Raw genomic sequence first — 22,882 nt, 5'->3', positions numbered from 1 at the left:
GCGTTCTAAGTTCTTGAGGCTTAGCGCTTAGCAGTTAGCAGTCGTCCTTATCTCACATCTTTGGTATCTCCATAATTTACAATACAACTGTGAATGTTGTCTGTCTCTTTCTTGAAATATATATACTCCTAAAGCGCTTCTGTCGCTTGTTGTTACACCTCCCGCCAACATCTGTAGTGAAATAAATACAAACTGATTACTTTTATGCGAAAATACTACTGGTTTTATTTTCATTAGGATTAGATAAATTATCAAAGAATAATATACTCGAGAAAAAGAAATTGATTTATAAATTACATATATATTTTTTATGTACATTACTTTTTATAATTGCTGTAAAGCAAGAGTTTTTATATTTTGTAGTTATTCTAAAATTTATTAATAGGAATATGAAGGTTATAACCGTGCAAAAGTGTGTACTCAGGATTTGTAGGTACATATCACATCGTATACAGAATATTAGGTTGCGAAATAATTAATTACTAAATTTTTATTTGATACTATAATATGAGGCAACAATTTCGAATACGTTTTTACAGCGCTTTGCGCTTGAAAACCTATCAGCGTAGGGCGCTGCAACACGGTCAGTTACCGCAGAACTTGCGTATGTGACAGGTGTGTTTAGTGGAATTATAGTCGTAAAAATCCTGTTTATAACCTGCGTATTATACGCAAATACAAATAATTTATATAAGTTTTTTATATAGTGTTTTAACATTTTCAGTTTTCCAAGTATTCATAATTTGTGCCTTAGTGTTTCGAAATTGTGACAAGTTTTCTGTTTGTGGTTTACTGTCCTTGAGGCGGAGGCTTTGACGCTAGTTCTGTCTTCGTTTTCATACGCGACTGGCAAGGTAATATAATATTTAATCTTTAATGAGACCAATTCTAACGTTAACGTTTTAAGAATCCGGTTTTATGGGATCTGCTCTGATAATTGCATCTTCGTGTTGGTTTTTCAATGTATCTTTATTCAATTTAATATTCTCTATAACATCTATAAACTAATGAAAGAAAATACCTACGATATTTATAATATTTGTCACTTGCCAACTCTACGTAGAGTCTTAATAAAACATATGATATTACGATTTAAAAGTTTAAATAATAAAATACAAATTAAAAAAAGTGTATTATTGTAACAAGTGTTTAAATGTTACGATTAAACAGGTGTTTGGGGTTGCCCTAAAACTTACGCGAAACAGTGTGCGAGCGTAATACAATGCCATAAAAAATAGCTTTAAGTGATTCTATACAATAGTATATTATATTATGTATGTTGTAATTTCTAAAAAAATAATAAACCGGTATATGTACTGATTAAACTTTAATGTTACTTAAATTATATATAAAATGTTTCAATATGTACTGCATAGCTACGTCATCTGTTTGGCGGGGGCTTAAGATAACAGTAGAGGGGTAAGGTTGCTATTGTAAAGTGCATTCTCCATCCTAAAGATTTGGCTAGGTAAACAGATAAAAATAATGATTTTATCATAAAATAAATAAACTACAGATATATGCTAATGTGATTCAAATAATTAAAGTAAGTTTAAGTATGCATGTCTTAATATCTGGGAATAATCTGTCATAATATAATATATTCCCACCATTAGCCCTGTTTGTCAAAAACTCTAAAACTTAATATTTTGAATTGTATTCTATATGAAAAGATTATTATAAACCACAGAAAAAGAAATGCTAAAATTTTTCCCCTTTTATATGCATAAGAAATCGTCCGAAATGTTTTGACGAGACACTTAAAGCTTAAAGCTAAGTCTTTTTAATAATGTGACGATGCGTTGTCGAAAAACGTGTGACGTCATAACTTATTGAAAACCATGAACAAAAGATGAAGCATACAGGTACAAATGATGACTCATTTTTTATGAGAGAGTTCTAATATCTCGCCGTTATAAATATACGTTTATTAAATAACTGTGTTGAACAATTTATTCATTAATACATACCTTGGCCCCGTAATTATTAAATAATGTAATTAATTTGGAATTCATAAGATCTAGTATAACAAGCATACAGCGTTTAGCGCTGTAATATTTTTATTTCCTAGGGTCAAAATCAGGTTAATCGACCACAGCGTTTTTATATTGCTTTAGAAACCAAGGCTTTTTAAGAAAATTAATTTCGTATATATTTGTGTAAACAAATATATACAGACCTCGGTGGCCTGAAACCGTCAAGTCAACACTACCAATGTTATAGTTCTTAATCTCATTTATTAGCATTAAAACGCTTATATCATTATATGTAGGTCTTAATGATAAATATAGGACAGATAATGGCTTGAAATAGATACAGCGAGGCGGCAAACTCTCGTTTTTTTTTATTCAGAATACCTGTGTGATTAGCACAGTCAACCTATCTGATTTGTTATGTAGCTTTTAAAATGGATTCGACTTCTATTTACAGCATGTAGATAGGTTTAAAGATCCCCGTTTAGAAAATTCAACATAAGTAATTCTCTATAGTTAATTTTTCGAAGGCTTGATTAGAAAGTTGCAACAATACCTCCTCAAAACCAGTTTTTGCAGCATCTTTTTAAACCCTAGTGATAGTAGATTATTATTTATCAGTTGTATGGCTCATACTCTGTATTTACAGGTAATGCCATAAAAGTATCGTATGTTAGCGGTTCAGTGACTCTTGTATCCGGCAATAAACAGGGAAAGGGCGCATGGTAGTTTATTCAAACAATGTTTTAATTATATAATATACATACTACGTAATATTTTTTTGGGATAGCAAACCATTCCGGCGTTCATGCTAATTTTTATATATATATGCCACTGGTTCATTCTATATTTCACCCCTTTCGAAAGTGCAAATAATGCATTTTAGGATGTTCACACCATGGGATGCACCAAGTGACTAAGTTTCAGATGTTTTTTAGCCACAGAATAAGAACTTGAAATTTAAATTCGGAATTGATGAATCCGTTGGGCAAACAATTTTAAAATGACGATATTTAAGAATTTCCTAATTGCGATTACATTATAAATAGTCAGGTTATATCATGATCCATTTCTCCTACAATGTAATCACGTACATTAGGAATTTTTATAATAACCTTAAAATAGGTTCTACTTCAATAGTTTTTGCTCTCTGTTTAGTCTCGAGGTCGTTACACTTAATATCGTGCTAATAATCAGATATCAATAATAACCTAAATGAAATTAAATAAATTATTACTTTTTGCTCAATATTTATTTATTTTTTAAATCTATTTAAGTTCCTTAATGCATAAAAACTAAAGAATTGTATCGGAAGGAAGTTTTTTAGATATATATAATATTTTTAGAGAACGGTAAACAATTTAAAAAGGTTGATGCAATAACTACATTATTAAACATAATAATCCTCAAATGAATAGACTCTTGAATATTGTAATTTTATTAATATTATTCTTTGCGATTATTTTAAATACACCAAACATTTAAAAGGCTAAATGGTACGTTCATGAAAAAGACCTAAAATATATATATAGAACAGGGCTACGAAAAAATGTTTATTAAACAATCGATTCCATGACACATAACTCCCAATGAATCGTTTTAAACTGGGTATTTGTTGAAAAACATGAGCACATCTCGATTGAGAATGGGTGCGAATTTATAAACATTGAAATATGTTTACTAACTTTCTTAGATTTTCCGTTTTATTCGTTGACAGTGAGCCATTAACAAAATTTCACAAATGTAATATAAAATATTCTATGATTCGATTAGAGAACTAAGTATGTTATGCAACCAAAAATAATTAGGCGGAAATCGTCTATAGGACTTAACGGAACGTTTTAAGATTTCTTTTTTTATTAAAAAGTCGTTTCTAGACAACACTGTATGTAATTCGCGTATACGCAGATCATGAGTTTCATAAGATAAATAACCTTCAGGCTTTCAAAACCTTGTATTGAACTAATAGCCGTAAACTCATAAATATATTGGCAATACATTGTTTTTTTAACCAATTATAGTTTTTATCGTTTTGTAGTTTCACGAAGTTGATATAAGTTATAATTGGGCAGGAATTATTTTTTAAATTGAGCAGATTTGCTGGAAATGAATAAAAAAGCACCTCCATTCGGAATGGGGCAGACATATTTCTTCGTCTGTTCAATTGAAAACTGATAATTGTTTTTACGTTGGTAGTATGAAAGTCAGACTCAATTTAAACTATAATTTTAGTATATTTAATTTAGAGTAGTATCTGTTAATTGTATTCCTGTTTAAACTAAACTTATAAAATTATTCTACCTCTGGCTTTTAGATGTTAATGCTTTTGGTTTAATTATCATTATGTACGGATAGAATATAAACATACATTACATTGTGTATAAGTAAAACATTATAATTATATCACTATTTGTGATTATTATTATATTGGTCATTCTCGAAACACCAGTTGAAATCCAACTGATTTTATTTTCATTTACGAACTATTGGTGAAAGTAAAACAAATGGAAAGTGGTATTGTTAGCTAATTTATTGTTGAAATTTTACCAATTGTTTTCTTCATAAGTGTATTTTAGTTTTAATACTGACCAAGTAAATATAATTGATTCCTACACAAAAACAATAACACTTACGTAAATTTATATATAATAATTTATAAGAATCGTTTAACCGCATTAGTTGAAAGCGAAACGCTTATAAATCGAATTAGAAACAGATCTATACCAATAGGTCAAAAGTCAAAACTGTCTAAGTAGTTGTACAGCTATAAATGCGGTTTTCTTTAATTACCTCATAAATATGAATTGACTTGACCTTTTACAAATAACTTACCCCAAGTTCCCACGCAACACCCGACACAGTAGGATAGGCATTCCCATGGCACGGGAAACCAAAAAACTCGTCTTTCCTGTTTTATGCAATATTAATGAAGGCTTATAACTGTCACCTAAATAGGTAAGATCTTTAAGTAAATTACAGAGTATCTCTAAACACATATCGTTTCAATTCAAAGAGCACTATAAAACAAATATTCCAATTTTGAATAGTAAACTAAATTTCTCGGTTCCTATTTATTAGTGTGTTGACGCTGTAAGCATTTTCAAAACGTATCATCTAATAAACATATTAACATGAACGAGGGTGCAGAGAGAGCAACCGTGCTGCCTCTTACCTCTTAATATTTAAAGAATATTGTCGGATTAGTGACGCGACCGGCTTTCTATGTATCTCGCAGTACCATTAATTATTGTAGGCTTTAAAATTATCCTGATGTAGAAATTCCCTATCTCTCCTTAAAACATAAAGACTTTTCGAGTATGTCAAGACAATGATACGGGGGAAAAAACGAAACTTTACCAAATAGGGATTAAAATACATTTTACAACTCTTGGTAAACTATCGATGTATTTCACTTTTATTAAAACAATGCAATGTTTATATATTCTCACAATTGTCTAATATACATTTTGTGTGTACTGAATGCATATTATGTACAGTTATGTCAGCGACTTTCTCCTGTCATATGAAACAGCGTGGACTTTAGAAATACATTCTGTTTACGCAATAATTATATAATTATTCTCTTATATTGTGCGTACTGATAAAATGACCACCTCTAAAATAAGGCAAAAATCTAAAATATTCAAGGTAGAGTAAAAGGCGAAAAGGGCGGTATTCCTAGACTATAAACAAGCCTCTACTTTATTTTCTTAGCCTCCAATAACCACAAGAGATGTTTAGAAAAAAGGTTTTATATTGATTACTAGTGACACACAAATGACGTAATTGTAAGTAAATACTACACATAGTGGGCATAAGCGCACGCCGTATACTTTCACCCATGTCACAAAGATAACGTCAGGTATTTAGGACGACAGAAAAACGAGATTTTTGTGTGGAAAATGATGACATGAGGCCCGTTTTGTTTGTGATTTTTACTAATCCTTAATTTAATTTTTTTAACAGATACAATATTCATATTCTTAATTATTCAAAGTTCTTGACTTTCTTATATTCTTATTCATCGTATTCGTCTAGAATTCTTTGATTTGGTAAATGATGATACATTTAAAGAGAAAAAACATATGTAATGGCGACTTTCTCGAGCATGCTATCCATTGTCAGAGCACTCCCATGGTTTACCATCGATTTCACGCTAACACTCTTCAAACAATACACAATTTCTTGTTGATGTATGGTGTATAATTAATATCATTTCTTGAAAACCATGTTTGTTTGGACGTGAGTAAATAATCTAGCATCGCTAGCGATGTTCCTAGATTTCCAAGATTATATTCCTATAAGTATGCAATTTATTATAATTTTAGTTATGAGAATAATTGTAATTATATGAATCTATGAAAGTTAATTGCGTAAAGGGGCGTTTTGGAATCTGGTTTCTAATCAAATTAGTATTTAATTACGCTGATAAAAACACGTCTGTTGATTAATTAGTGAATAATGTTTATACTAAAATAATTCAATAATATTTAATCATTAAAGAATAATCTAGAATCTAATAAATGGTCCTGCCTAAATCTGAACTGCATGAAATATACAGAATAATCAGCTTACGTTGTTATTTATATTGTTACACTATGAACTATTAATAACATATATCTAGTAACATCGGTTTCATCTAAATATATCGCTACTACATCTGTATAATAATTTCTAATTACACAAATCGATTGAGTTCAATACAATCTTGACCGTGATTTACAACGATCGGTTTACTGGTTTATAACGGTCGGACTGGACCGAAGGGAATGATAGAAATAGTTCTTATTTAACTGTTTTAGTACGGTATCTTTGTTGTGCCTTTGGAGAATGCATTGCACTGTAGTAATGGTTGCAAACCGTATATAGACATATAAAAACCTTAATCCAGTTATTTAAACGATTGGAAAATTTCTTTTATACGAGTACACCCCACCTCTTGATAAATTGTTCTAAAATTAATGACTTAATTATAAAAATACAGTAAGTATTATTTATTATGGCATTAGGGTTTCTTTGAAATGTGAATAAATAAAATAAATAAATAAATAATTCATACAAATAGACAATTAAAATTATTGTGATGCACTTTTTTAATATTGTATGTTTTCAATTGTTATATTCTATTCCATTAGATTTAAATAACAAGGTATGTGTTCTTGCTTACCTTATCTACTTTTTTTTCACTTACTTGTAAGATATCGTTCGAAAGCTTTAAGGCCTTCAGTTGCTCTCCTTTTCATTGAAATATGTCAATTGTACAACATTTCTTTATGCAAGTGTTAAAAAATAAAATGATAAACTCTGGATGAGACAGTCATTCTCAGCATTGAGTACCTAGTCGAAATTCAACGAGACCAATGTATGACCTATACTCTCGTAAGTCAAAAACCAAAGTCAGCCATATCGTATAGAATATTTTTTTTACTTTTCTTAAGAATTTAATAAATTTTTCAAATGTAAATAACATTATTTTTAATAACGCGAGGCGTTTGCGCTTAACATCGATTATGAATCTGACTGTTAATTTCAATGGTTTGGCATCTGTTTAATTTTGCATAGTATAATAAAAACTGGAAGCAGATAACATTTCTTTTTTTTAGTTCATTTACAAAGCGGACATTCTTCATGAGTAAATAATGGTTAAGAACTAGTTCTCTATTACGGTACTAAATATCCATTAGTTTTTTGTATCTGTCATCGGGGCTTTGACAGATAAAGTAGAAAATATATTTTAGCGCCGCGTTAACGGTTCAATAACTATCTAATCATTGTATTTTCGAAAACAATTTTTTATACTTATTCCCAGTACATTCCGCTCCGGTAACAGGGGGCTTGCAGATACATATTTTTTTCTTTTTTGAACGTTGTTCATTAAAGGCATGTATTAAAAAAGCCAAAGGCAGCCATTTCGTATAGAATATTTTTTTTTGCTAAGAATTTAATAAATGTAAATAACATTACTTACTTTATTTTAAAAGTGCATTTTCTACTAGGTTAGTAGATTTTCTACACTGATAACATAAATTAAATAAATTCAGTTATTTATTTCGTAAACTGTTAGTACCTAAATTAACGTTGGCATGAAGCATTGCGTTTGCATGAAGAATAATGTGTTATTAAAATATCAATTGTTTGCGCAGACAGAACAAATATTGCATTTACGTAGCTGCGCTATAATAGAGCTTTAATAACTACTGGATAGGTAGGAGTATTTTAAATCTCTAGCTATTTCCATCTGGTGCCCGCAAAGCCGCCCCTACTAGAATTTAGGTGACATATTCATAAAAAAATAATCAGTCTATTGCATGATTGCGTTTTCGATGTGATGAAAAGGGACAGATATAAGGGGATGAAATTTCAAACTATGTATTTATAATTTAAAAAATCGGTAGGATTTTAATACGGTAAAATTAGCTTTGCGATATTAGTTTGGCAGTGTGGACACATAAACTGATATTTAAGTCAGAGATATTTGTTTAAGTGCAATCATTGTGTAATCAGATACCACGATAAGACTGTTTCACACGACGTATGCCAATCACATGATAACAGTTACTAACACTTGCAATAATTTATATATTTCATACTATACTTTCGTAAAATTTATTTGTTCATAAAACGTTTTCATAGTCAGTCATTATTTAAGGATTTGAAGGATTTTTATGCAACAAGATAATAATGTCCTTTCATTTTTAAATTTGTTATTATTACCCCCCTTACTAACTACTCTTGACTGTGGCTATATTTGTATATATGTATATAGAAATAGATATAAGCATTCGATCTGCAATTTGCAAGCTTCGCATTACCTAGACATTTGTTTTCCTATCATTTCATAATTAATAATAAATATCAACTCCACCTACCTAGGTATCCTCCAGGTCTGAGTCACGACAATTTGCTAATACCGAAGAAATAGCCTTGCTTTCCTTCGATTTTGTACATTTCCTGAACATTAAATGTCTTTACATCCTGCGATACACTCCAAGGTAACAACGAATTCAATGTAATTACTAGTTTTATATATTCTTTAACTTGAGAATTGGGGCTTACGAAGTGGAAATGTAATCGCGGAATCACTATAAAACTTTATTTGATTTTGAATGGTTATCTAACTTTGTTTTGTCTTCAAGACATGGACAACACTGTCTTTTTGTTTCAATTTTGTATTGTCTATCGTTTCATTTTCTTCTATTTGTCGAGTGACAGTATCGAAATAATATTTTGCGAAATTGTACTATTTTGTAATCGCTCAAACGAGGTTCGGAATCAAATACAAGAAATTACGATATGGATAAAGTAATTTAATACGGTCGCAGTTCTTTGGTTAAACTTCGATAAGTCGACCTACATTCTATTTACTTGAAGCGATTCTGATACGATCTACTTTCAGAATTTAGTAGGGATTTTCTATGAAACGAATAATTTGAACGAATGATTTCTAGACTTGATCTTTTTAATAAATTCAGTAATTGTAAGGTTTACAAAAAAGTTCAATGGAGAGTAATTTATTTTATGTTGCGTATCTCTATTCAATATCTCTTTACAAAACCTGTATGTTCTAATGTTGATTTTATATTACTAAACCGGCGGAAATATGTCTATGAACTATGAAATCTATTCTGTGAATGGGGGAAATCCCAATAATTATATATAGATATGGGGTATAACGATCTACTCATTACTAGTCCATTGAGTTACTTTCATTCGACATCAAGAACTTTACAGCCGGGAATTATTTATGAATTCTTTAAATAGAACTGCCTGTTCTTATTTTATTCCATTTTATTACAAGTTCTGTGACAACACCTCATATAAATATTACTCCAGCCCGATAAATTGTTTTATTCATGCCAATTGCCAACCCTGTCAGAAGCTATGACGTACCTACTGGAAAACACGTGAACAAGTCGAGTTTTAAGTGTTACACATATATATTATTACTTATGTTATTTTTCAAACAAAAACAGTTCCCAACGATCTTAACCTCCATGTTTCCACTAATCTGTAAACGTATAGAAATTTTCATTTGATTTTTCAGAAGATTTTCTAATGTATTAATGATTTTTATTTAACATTAAAACAATACCTTAACTCAAAGGGGGTTTTTGTATTTGTATAAAAGATAGGTTAGACATTAATTGAGTTGTAATGAATTGCCTGTATCTACATCACACTCTTTTACGTCGCTCTTTTTGGTATAATGTATATATATGTAATGTATAATGTACATACACATGTATTGTAGCATTAAGTACATAGAGCTGGTATTATTACGGCATGGAAGCAAGAGCGTTATAATCTGATTATACGAACAAAGGGCATTGAATTATTGAAATGACCAATCGAAGGTTTTCTATTAAATTTCATTTAATCGCGTTCATTGTAGTTGGTTGATAAAACGATTAATATTTTGACATGATCATGCTTACATAAACTGTAGAAAAATATTTTATCAAATAGTTTTATGTAAATGTTGGTCAAATCTCACAAAACGTGAGGTACATGAGACGATAACGAATATACTGTTGTGGGTTTCAGTCACCTTTGGTTTAACGTGTAAATGAAAACATACAAAAACGTTAAGCGGATTAAACATATTTCGGCTACAATAAATATGTAAAGATAAATACAAATATACGAGCCGTTTCTGTTCATTCTTTAAGTGTCAAGGTTCGGTAAGACATTTTTATACGAGACTTAGTGCCCTGTTATAAAAGTATTGTAAGCAGTAGTATGTTATAATGTATGTAAGGTTTACTTATGTATTACCAAATATTGTACGCACGTGTCTCTTTCTTTTGAATCTGTCTCTTTCTTGAAAATCGAGTTTGCACTGTGATGAAAAAAAGACAGCTTCTGTTTAACTAGTGCAATAGTATTGAGTTTTTACGAATAAGAAGGCATATGTAATTAAGAAATAGGACACACATTCAAAATACAAAGGTTTTATTTTTATTGAATGTCACATAAAGAGTATTTGTGTCAATTGTGAGAGCAAGTTTGAATGTCAACCTGAAATGAAATATTTAAATATTGAAATAGCATGTTTATTCTTTGATTGAAATTTTCTACGTCATTCACAACTGCATGTAAATATTTCCAATGTCATTCGAACCTTGATCTTCTGTGTCCAATGCTGATGACGTCATAAGATGCGAAACGTGCCAAATCACTTACAGACACATTACGTGACATCAAATAATGAAATTCATTGAGAAAAATACTGCGAAATAATAATCTATTTTACTTATAAACCCTCTTTGATATGGAGTCGAATTAAACTATTAATAAAATAATTTACACATTAGATAAAAAGACAGGAGAGTATATGGGTTCCAATAAATATTTGAACAATATTTTATATTCATGTCCACGATATATATCTTCTATATTCGAAAATATTTCAGGAGACTTCAACGCCTCTCTTATAGAACTTTAGGTCTAAATTCAACTCAATCTGGTGCATATAAAATCCTTTAAAATCTCACTAGAGTATTCACGTTTCACCCACCGTTTAATAATAAATATTGGTACAATATAACACGTTGATACTGATCATAATTTTTCAGAGATTAATTAAGTGAACAGGTTACATTATTAACAGGTATTGACAGATTTTAAATCTTGGCTTTCGGCCAATTAATCAAACCAAAATATCATACCCAAGACTATTGTACAAGTTAGTTTAAATAAAAGAGCTTTGAAGTTCTTTGAAAGTTCTCATGAAAGATGTTATGTAATAGTGTTGACTTCACATGTTGAATTTCCTATAAAAATGGCTTAAAATACCTGGGAGTTTTTATTGGTACAATACACATTATTCCTCGCTTCCTTTTAAAGTGGCGGAGATTCCTTCAAGCCCTCAATTATAGTGGTGAGCTTGAGATAACTTTGAGAAAATCCCACCACTTTGAACCTCTGATCCCTCTACTCGTAGGAAAGGCTTCTTTCACAGATACTTATTTATATGTGAATATATATTCTTATGTTTCAGGGTACAACGATAGGTTTTAGAAATATAGAGGGACAACCCTACGGTTATTAGTTTCTTAGTTCTCATCCTCTCTTATCTAAATAAGAGAGGACTTTATAACTAATTATTAAGTGCAGCTTGCTTATTCACATACTAAATATATTGTACAGATACTCCTGACACTTATTACATACACATTTACATCTCACAGTCCACTGGCTGGCATGCTATCCTACGACGATATTGAGATATTATTTCAGACTTAATACGTTTCCGTGGATTCTCAATAATGATATATGTATTTGCTCTTCTTTTTTCTTTTGCTTTTTTATCCTAAGAATAAGAACCATTTTGTGACTATTTCAGGTCACAATGATGTAATTATTTGTTAAATCAAGTATGAATCATATTTTCGTGAAATAGTAAACATATTTGAATGAAATACGATTCGGTCATGTACGTGGCTTGTGACAGGCTTTGACCCAGAAAAGGCTTTGCGTGTTCGAAGGGCGTAAATAGAGCTGATGTGTGTTTCCGTTGATTATTATGAATGCAATACTGATGCAGGCTATATTTATCTGTAAAACATAAATCTTTTGCGTCTATATAGAACAAATTAGTCTATGGGCACAAGCCTAGATAGTAGATGAATGTCGATGTCGTCACGATGGAAGACCGATAGGTCTTCCAGCGATTATCATCCTCGTTGATCTCAGAAATTTCTTATCAGAGAAACATTATCTTAATCAAAAAATACTATTGTAAAAATCATTCAAACCGTCGCAAGTACTTATCATCTAGTAAATATAACTTCAAAGAAAATCGATATTCCTAACAACCGTTGGTATTTATATTAATCACCGAAAGGTAGTGTGCTATTTTCAACTAAAAGCTATATAACTCCAACAATTTTCACGTAACTTTTGGTAATTTATGGACATAATACTAATCGGTGGTGTGAAGAATGCAATAAATCTTTTAAATTGCGCTCCAACGAAGCATCTGAAAGTCATTATTTCAAAATACATACTTGTCACGTATATCATCGCTTATTTATTAGATTACAAAACCATTACTTTATGAACTATTAGTATCTATGAAAAACCACATATATTCTTGCATATTACACTAATTATGCAATTCTGATATTAGCCTGGAAATTGACTATTTAGCTTGAATTCAAAAGATATCTTTAGTTCTTATAGTATGTTATTATTCCCTTTGTAACATGTTACTTTAGTTAGAAATCTATCCGTGTACATTTGGCTCTATTCCAGTTAAAGCATATACTTGCGTGGAGACGCAAATATAAAATGTGCTATAAATGTTCGCTATAATTGGAATGAGGCGTCCCGCTGTCTGTTCCACAACATTTACGGTCAATTTTGATGTCAAAGCTCACCGTTTCTTACATTCATAAGCGCAAAATCTGTAATATTAAAAGAAGTTCATCTTTATTCATATAGGTAAACATGTACACTTCACAAGAAAAACAAATTAAATTAATTGTCAATTCACATTTACAACTTTTTACAATAATTTGATAGTTATATAGTATGTAGTAGTAGTATGAATATATTCAATTACAAAGGCTTTCAGATAATCTGCGTGCCAGTTAAGACGTTATTGTCGTTTGGCTGAGGTCATGACTGCCGATCGATGACTAATACAACATATATCCGCTACAACCTTAATAGGAATGAAGGTTGCTTCATATTCTTATTTTTGTCAACATGTCCATCCGACAGGATTCGTAAATTGTTCTTAATGAATTTACGTTATGTATGTGTAATGATATAGGTGCTTCAATCACCTATCAACAGTTCACAGATCAACAGTTTATTTTATTTTTATTAACCCTATGAAGAGTACTACAATTCAACACTCTGGCATACTGTGGGCTGATACTAGTTGGTCTCTTTCTTATTTATTATTTTCAATTTCCAAATGTTAAAGACATATTTAATTTATTAATAGAAATCCAGTGGCCCTACAGCTTTAAATGGGTTTTAGACATAAATTGCACTATTTTTTTATTTTTTTAAATAGACACTTTTGTTTATCACATCTAGGTGATGAGCCTTCTGTCTGAGCTAGAGTTAGATGCGCATATATACACATAAAGTCCTTTGGTGCACAGTCAGGGAACAGTCTTCTGTGAGACACGGTCACCCCTAGGCCAATACTGCTCTTAAAATTCTTATTGCCTATATACTTATATTAAAACATGAAAATGTATATTATTATTCTTTACTAGATTAGTTAGATACAGTAGCCACGGTACGGTGTTCGGTTTCACCGTTGTAATAAAAACAAAGCGTATAGTAATTCAAGCCATAGGAAAGTAGGCGTATTGAAGTAGCTAGAACATTGTTATGGTCCGAGTAACATTTTCGCTAACACTCGCTCTGATTCGCTGGACTGAGTCAAGTTCCTTTACGGCTGAACCCAATAATTAATCCACAATCTCAGATTGAAAACAATCTGAGATCAGACCGTAACAATCGATCGATCTTCTATCTGCATCGCAATAACCAAACCTTACGAAGACAATCCATTTTTGGCGACGACGGATAGAATGCCATCTCTTCGCACTAGGATATTGGCACAGTTGAACTGTCATTTTCATACAAAGGTCTATCCACATATATCCGAGATACCATGGCAGCTTGCATCGACATATGGCTATTATGGTAATAATCGATTGGTTATTGGCACACTTTTAACAATATTTGGATAAAGATGTCTATCTTAGTTAAAAATGGATTGAGATAGGTTATAGATTATTGGTATAAGGCGTTAAACGCCATAGTTTTTTTTGGGAAATGGGAGTTTCCTATATCCTAAACTTTATGACTGACAGCTGTAGGTACATCAATCTTAACAAGGAGTTATGTATACATAATTTAATAAATTCGTGTAACAACAGTTTTACTTTTATTATGGGCGTTTCCTTTAAAAATACGAAACTATTTAAAAACAAAATTAAATTCAGTCAGTTCAAACGCACGAGCTGGCCAATGAACTGATATTCGTGAGTGAAATCGTTTACTTGAATTTACAAATATTACGAAACTCTTTGAACCTATTAATCAGGCAGTATTTAAAATTATATGTAAATGCGGCAGGCATTCTTTATTCTTTTTACAGAATCAAGTCCTATAGTAAATAATATCACTGGTAGGTAATACCTGTAACATTTGTGGTGATCTCTTTGGAGTGTCTGAAACCATCATGAATATCTTTTGTTTATAATAATATCAATGAACGCTAAAGATGAGGAAAAACGTTAAATACTAACTTAATTTATTTTTCTTATAGGGTCTGAGGCAATCGCCAACGCAACCTGACTGAACCAATGTAAGCTATATTATTTATTCATGACATAATACAATGATTAGATATATATACCCATACCTTTAATTATAATTTAATTTTGTAAATATAACTATAATTATACCTAAATATAACAAAACCCATGCGAGCGATGCTGTATTTTTTTATAGAACAGATTCATCTGATATCCTAAAGTCCGAAATAATAAACCTCTGGACACACTCACAGAGACAGAAGGCACTCGAATACGCTTTCTATTAAGAATTGTTATGCCCTTTTCTTGAAGGACCATAAGTCGAATTGAAAGTCAAAATACTTCGACAAGCAGTTGATTCCACATAGTGGTCTGGATAAAATTGATCAAAAAAACGCTCAGTTATTTCAGTTATAAGTTAAAGTGCAACTAATCTAGCAATTGATCATTGGATTTGGATTTGTAATAGACTTATGTAAAAGATCACTGATTTTGACATTAAATCACACGCTTTAATTGTACTCACAGTCTGATTTTAAACATTTCCAAATTAAATTACAAAAACACCTAAAAATCTATTAGATGTTCATTAGAATACATGAAATTGTAATAGTTCCCACAGCATCAGTTACTCGTTATGCAATGGAGGTCATTGAACCTGACGCTCCCATTGAAATCGATACGAAACTTTCATGCTTTCATAAATTTATACTAAAAAATTGTCTTAGTACCAAAAAAAGAATCACGTTGAGGTCGCCAAGGTAATTCGTAAGATAAAAATCTGTCTAAAATGTAAGTACAAACTATAAAGCAACCCATGCAAGCGTGCGTAAACAATTCTAGGTCTGTTTATATGACATTTTTTAAAGATTTTAAATTGCTTCAGCGCCCTACTCGCTGAAAACATATAAACTGTTTTTAAATGGCATTGCTACTAACTACGCAGGCATGCACTAGCACGAAACACATTTATTTCTTCAAAATCATTAATTGTTTAAAGGTTTTAATTTGAATCATCATTTTGATCTGAAAATATCTTGTAAATAATTGTGATTTTTAATGAACTTTGCTAAAACATACATAGTGTTTATAAATCTAATTTATCATGGTACAGACGTCATTTTCATAATATAACGATTTTGTTTAATCACGTGCCTTATCACGTACAGTTATTGGCTACATTTCTAACAATTGTATAAAAGCATATTCTACTTAAATTATACCAAAAATAAAAGCATGTATCTTTATGTCAGTCGTAATTTGTTTACCGACAAGTGTCTACTAACTTCGTATACTACAATAATTATTTTTTGTTGTCCTTTATATATACTTAATAAGGCGTTGGCTATATTTCATTAAGGACTAAATTCGTGTAGGTAAATAAAAATAATAATTAATCATAATTTTCATTAAAACAGCCTATAATTATACTTATATGTTTTACTTTATGAAATTGTATCACCTCACTTATAGATTTACAGCTCAATATTATCAATTATTAACGATATATTAAACAGGTAACAATGATATACGTAAATAGTTTAAGTAAAGGATCCATTTTAAATTTCCACCTTAATATCCATGTTTGTATCATATAACCGGAAAAGTAAAAAAGACCAGCTCACTTCTATATTATTGTTATCACAAAAATGAATTAGATACTCTTTTTAGTGAAAATAGAAATCTAACACGGTACATTAAGAAATCTAAGGCTATAAATATTTCTAAGAAAACCTCAATAACCGTTATTGGCAGGTTTATAACTTAGTTTTTATTGATACCGTAATATTATTGCATAAGCGTAGGGTATTGCAGCAGGGCTGTCAGTTTATGCCGGTCATTGGGGCTGGCTGGCGGTGCGGCCCTTGTAAAAATAGAGAATATCGCGTGTCAGTGTAATGTTTCAATACAAATAGTGTGAATGTTTGAAGCGGAAAATGTTATATAAAAATCTTTATCGTAAGAGCCCATAGAAATCGAATTAAGCGATTGGTGTCCTTTTAGGGAAAAACTTGGTGAAGTGATGAAATGTTTAGGTAGACGGAAAGAAAGTAGGAAAATAAGCAAACTCGTTGGAATCTAGATAACTTTTGCTACCGGTTTTATATCTTGATGAAAGACCGCATTCCATAGTGTTATTACTTTTTTATATTTAGAAGATTTGTGATAAAACAACTCAGGCCAATGTTACCTATATATAGTACATCAATGTTTTTGACAAATAAATTTCTGTCTTTGACTCCGTTAGGAATTTTGTGAATTTAAAGTGAATATAGGTTTGAACATTTCAACTGCTTAAAAAGCTTTTAAGTAATATGAATAATAATCATAGCTAAAAAAATAAATTATATAGAACAAGCATACCTTTAAGTTTTAACTGACTTTAAAAAAAACCGAAGGGGCTACGACGCGTTTAATTATTTTAAGGGTAGATTCGATCCATTCTGGTATTTTTTTTTTAATTTTAGGTGAGACGTCGGTATTAGCATGATTTTACTTGTCGAAGTCGACGACCAGTAATTAAGAGTGATCAGATAGTCAGGCATCATTTGAGTCTCATGTTGAAACCCACCGGTGCAACAAAGCTCACCTTTCTTGAGATATTTGTGCAGAGAGCGTAACACTTGTTTCACTATTTGAAAATCAATAGCGTACACGTCAATACAGCCTTAATAAATTATTTTATATTTGCGAATCAAATTATGATATGTTAAATCTGAAATATAGTTATTGAATGTTAAATGAAATACAGATATGTTTAAAACTATGAAAAACATAATGTAGTAACATTAATAAATATTTAATTTCTTTAGTATGTAAATCTCAGTAGCTGTGTTCCAAATAAATGATTCACTGAGTACATGTATTAAACTTTGCTCATCAAGCAAAACGACATAAATGTAAAAACAATGGAACAAAAAACAAGAATTACAATCGGCTTCGTACAAGCCGTACCAGTCACACCTTTGCTACGAGACCCGATAACACAATTTCCTTATCGACATGCTCATTTATTATTGAATTTCTATGTAAATTAGAAATGCAGTGATGCAGCGGAGCATTGGTGTAATACATCGTATTTAGGTAACGCATTTCCCGCTAATTAACCCCGTGAATCAAGTATGAATTGTTTTCACTGTCTGCATTCCTGGAGGTAAAGAAAATATAAATGTTTAATCGTTTGATAGTTACAATCCCAGACAGACACACAAATATCTAAAACTTATGACATCCGCGATTAATTGAATGTTCTTCTTGATAATGTTCTTAGTAAATTTTTGTTAGGTGTTAATTATTACAAAATTTATAATTAAAACTTAATTATATTATCCTAGGTGGTAGGAAACGTATGTTTCATTTCTTATTTAACTAATCCGACCTATGATTACTATTAGTGTTTTATTCTTGGAAGGTTAAAAACTAACGACTGACTAACTAGCGAAAATAAGTGATGGACTTACATAAATGTTGGAGGCGGTGTTCCTTGGAACTGACAATTTGAATTTGAGTGGTTATCTTGAAGTGTGGTGGAGAAGATTGGTGCTGCTCGCCAGATTACTGGTTATCTACTTTCGGATACTGAACAGACTTATTTATGGTTAGAATAACTTTATATTAGGTGAAATTATAAATGACATGTGTTTTTAGCTGAAGGACAAAGATTTGAACATGACGTGACCTCACTGGAGTAATAATTAAAATTTTAATTTTTTTACTATGTAGGAAATCCTATTATTTGCATGACACACATAAAGACTGTACCGGTACATTTATATATATACTATATTAAAAGTCATAATTTTCTTATTTTTAATGTTAGATCAAAACTGTGTCACCTTCTTTATTCCTGATAAGTGGATATTTGATTGATATTAAATTTCGATAGATATTAGTTTTGAGAATAATGAGTTTAAATATCATACGATTAATATCCTACATGTGGTATATATAGGCAAACAATTCGTTAAAAAATGTAAGTACGTTAAGGCCTTTTAGAGCATGACCATATTAAAGTAAGAGTTGTTTTTATATTAACCCATAAAACCAACATTAATTATGGTATTTGAAATCGAGCACAGACCACAAAATTCAATTAAAATTTTTATATATGTATACTCTCACATCTTAAAATTCAATTTGTAGAATCAACTCAATAGAAAATCACTCAAACACTTTACTAACTCAATCCTAAAATGAAATTATACCAATACATATAATGTAAATAAAGTTTGATTGTCTGCGACCTCCATTCATCAAATACTTAATGCCAGGTATGACGTTTTTGACGACAAATATATATAAAGGCGTAACTAACCCACAATATATCATGTACGCCATTTTGATTCACACCTCTCCTAGATCTGTGATTCATATTCAAAAGGTCTGTCTATAAATATAAAACTTTCTTCGATCGATATTTTAGATCTGAGGGCAAAATGACTCGCTTAAAAATCAGTAATAATTGAGAAACGCGTATATTTATAATATTATAATTACTTACGCTATAAGTCATAACATTATTATGACAATATATAAATATATATCCTTCAGATATAAAATTTAAATATTTGCTTTTAATTTGTTTTTGTACATTGTATGTTAGTTTTTGCTTAGAGCAACTTACGTCATATAACTTGAGGAACCAAAATTAATTAGTTAGAAATCATAATATAAATTTTTAATTTATTTCAACTATGACAAATTTATGATATGAGGTAAATAATAATTTAGTTATATATTTTCAGAGTCGAAGGTGCCGGCGGCTGTGATGATGGCACCGAGTGTTTTCCAAAGAACCAAATCACCGAGATCTTCGCCAGGAAATGTACCACGAAAACTTCAGGTATACCCTTTGTGTTTTATAATATATATATATAAACTATATATATATTAAACAATAACAAACACAAAGAACCGAGTGGCGCTACATCTTCTTGGACATGCAGTTGATTTCAATATCTGTTTGCTTGATCATTGATTAATTATTATTTATAAGCAAGTAATAGGTTTCAGCCCGTTTACGTCTGACCCAAGTTATCGATTTTTTGGGCTTAGACCTACTGGTGTTCTTACGAAAAAGTAAAGTATATGATGATGAGATGCATGTTAGAATGAATATAGTTGACTAAAATTGTGACGGCTAATGGCGACGTGTATCTCGCTCGTATATAATATATACATATTAATATTAAGTTTCTCATGTAAATAAAATATTTCTGTTTTTGTAATGAGAAATAAAGTTCTTTAAACATTATATAATATTCGTGCACTGGCGGGATTTAAACGCGTAGATTAAAGTCTCACATTTAATCAGATATTTCTTTTAAACGCGCTTTTAAGTAAGATATTACGAATTTTAAAATTATAAAATAAATTAGTATATATATGTGAATTTATCATCTTTCAGAATGGCAAGGGAAGTAGCAAAGTGAGTCAAGCCAGCCAAGCAGAGAACACAGCTGACTCCAGCCCGGGCAACTCAATTTCCGACGCAGAGAACTTCGAATGCTATGGAGAAGCTGATGGAGACACATCTAGCAATGCGTTGGTTTCTATTATAGCTTATTTTAACAGCAATAGAGCCTTAATTTGCAGTTACGATACCAATGAAGAAATAATAAAGATAACTTATAAGCCGATTGGCTTAAGTTTTAGGGCAATTAGGAAAGTTCTGTCTTTAAGGCTATTTCCGGGGAAGACCCGACTTTAGTGATTATTGATTATACACAATATACATATATCAACCTTAACTGAGATGTTGGTCTTATCATAGTCTTTTATTCTCTTTTGGATACCATTCATTATTACTAACCTTTTCTATTGATCTGAGATTAATACTAAATGTCAATTTCTTAAGAATCTTAAATTACCTTTTAGTGAAGTTTGATTGGGTTTCAACTTTCAATGGTGTCTTCCTATGCAATACAGCTCAACAATATATCGTTTATTTGTATAATATTTGATATATTAATCTACTATGATACAGAAAAAATACTAGATCACTTTACTTCGTAAAGTTTTTATGAAGACATTAAAGGGCTATTAAAAAATCATTTAACCGTAATATTAATTATGTAGTTTTTGTTATAACAATCCTATAACTGAGTAAAGATATTATAAAATATATAACAGATATCTTAGTTTTACTATTTCAATTGTTCATCACTCGTTTTTTATCATAAACAATATTACTTATGCCTTATGCCATATTTTCTTTCATTTGTGTAGTTTTAAATCGTTGAATTCTTTCGTTTGTTCATTCGCGATGCCATACTTCATCTAAATGTCAAACAAATTAAACAGAAACTTTTTGAACACACTTCCTGTTCTATCTTTATTATCATATACATATGAATGTACATATTAAAGCACACCACAACACATATAATCATTTCTGCAGTTTAAGTTAACACATTTCTAAAAAAACAAAACAAAGAAACCTGAACCTTAAATCAAAAATTGCTTGTTTAAAGATTTCACTAGTTACTACTACCTGACTCTTCATCACTGCATCCATGTTAACCCAATGCGACGAATGGATACTGTAGATGAAAAGTTATATTAAGACTCGTACTTTTAAACATAAGGGAGATGATGGCAGAATAAAAATGCTAAAACATTCTCGTTTTAAAGTAGATTACCGGATAATTCCGTATTTATGTGATTGTTGTCTATTGCACACCTCATTTATTTGTCCAATGTCTATTGTCTATGTAGCGTTGCATGTGTTTTGAAAGGGCAGTGTAATTTGGAAGCGTACTTTTAGTTAATACGTGTATTTCGCTCCTATATACATGTTTAGTTTCTCATGTCAATAAAATACATTTTTGTAATGAGAAATAAAATTCTTTAAACATTAATATTAGCATTTTCCCACTCATTTGTTTAACTTATAAGTCACGGATAATCTTAACATCTTCTTATTACAGATTAGAAAATGGAACCCGAAGTCCTGGGAATAATCTCAATCGACATTCATGGACGAGAACTAGCTTACGACGGACTCCTCCAAGGTACAATACTATGATCATAAGAATAATTAATCGTATACCTCTTTTTTATTGTACCTACTAATTTCGTTTGTAAAATAGCTTTTAGAGAACAATATCGATTGTGGTATTTTATAGTCCTTCAGTCGTTCATACACTAGAATCTGGTAGGTATAGACATACCTACCAGATTCTAGTGTTAGATTCTAGTCTAAGAAAAGTAGTTTATTTATAAGATGCAAGTTTTAAGTAGAAATTAGCTGCCCACGCCACAATCCCAGTGTGGATAGCCTCCACTCGTGCACTAATTTTTTAAACATCCTTTTTTATTATATTTACTAAAGATTTTTCTTTTCGTAGGAAGTTAATGCTTGTTCTTGTACGCAACGAGCGCCATCTCGCGAGATAAACGTTAACTTTACTTCTTGTTTAGTACCTACATGTGCACAGTACATCCTTTAACATTACACAAATTTGCGTAAAAGACAATCATATATCGAATACATATAACATTTCCTTTTATATTCGACGCGTTATATTTTCGTCTTCTATGATATATTTCATGTCACTGCAGTATCTTTGGACTTATCTATTTCTAAATGATAATACGTTTTCAATTAAAAGTCTACAG

At 30.6% G+C, this 22,882-nt stretch overlaps 1 protein-coding gene across 4 annotated transcripts in view; it reads left to right on the top strand.

Moving 5' to 3' along the window:
• The first annotated feature begins 592 nt into the window (after window positions 1-592).
• Window positions 593-22,882, top strand: part of LOC110992117 (rab11 family-interacting protein 4) — a 52,459-nt gene continuing 30,169 nt past the window's right edge. Inside the window, exons 1-6 of one of the 4 annotated variants that reach the window (XM_022257804.2) lie at window positions 593-615; window positions 725-854; window positions 15,274-15,312; window positions 20,008-20,105; window positions 20,670-20,806; window positions 22,192-22,275. In XM_022257804.2, coding sequence (XP_022113496.2) covers window positions 20,031-20,105; window positions 20,670-20,806; window positions 22,192-22,275 — 296 coding nt within the window. In that variant the 5' untranslated portion in view covers window positions 593-615; window positions 725-854; window positions 15,274-15,312; window positions 20,008-20,030. Of the gene's footprint in view, window positions 855-15,273; window positions 15,313-18,664; window positions 18,861-20,007; window positions 20,106-20,669; window positions 20,807-22,191; window positions 22,276-22,882 lie in introns of those variants that run through there. The other 3 variants (XM_022257805.2, XM_022257802.2, XM_022257803.2) reach the window with 3 other exon arrangements.

This window comes from Pieris rapae, chromosome 8 (genome assembly GCF_905147795.1).
Source record: "Pieris rapae chromosome 8, ilPieRapa1.1, whole genome shotgun sequence".
NCBI classification, from domain to species: Eukaryota; Metazoa; Arthropoda; class Insecta; order Lepidoptera; family Pieridae; genus Pieris; species Pieris rapae.
This window is presented reverse-complemented; position numbering and strand designations above follow the sequence as displayed.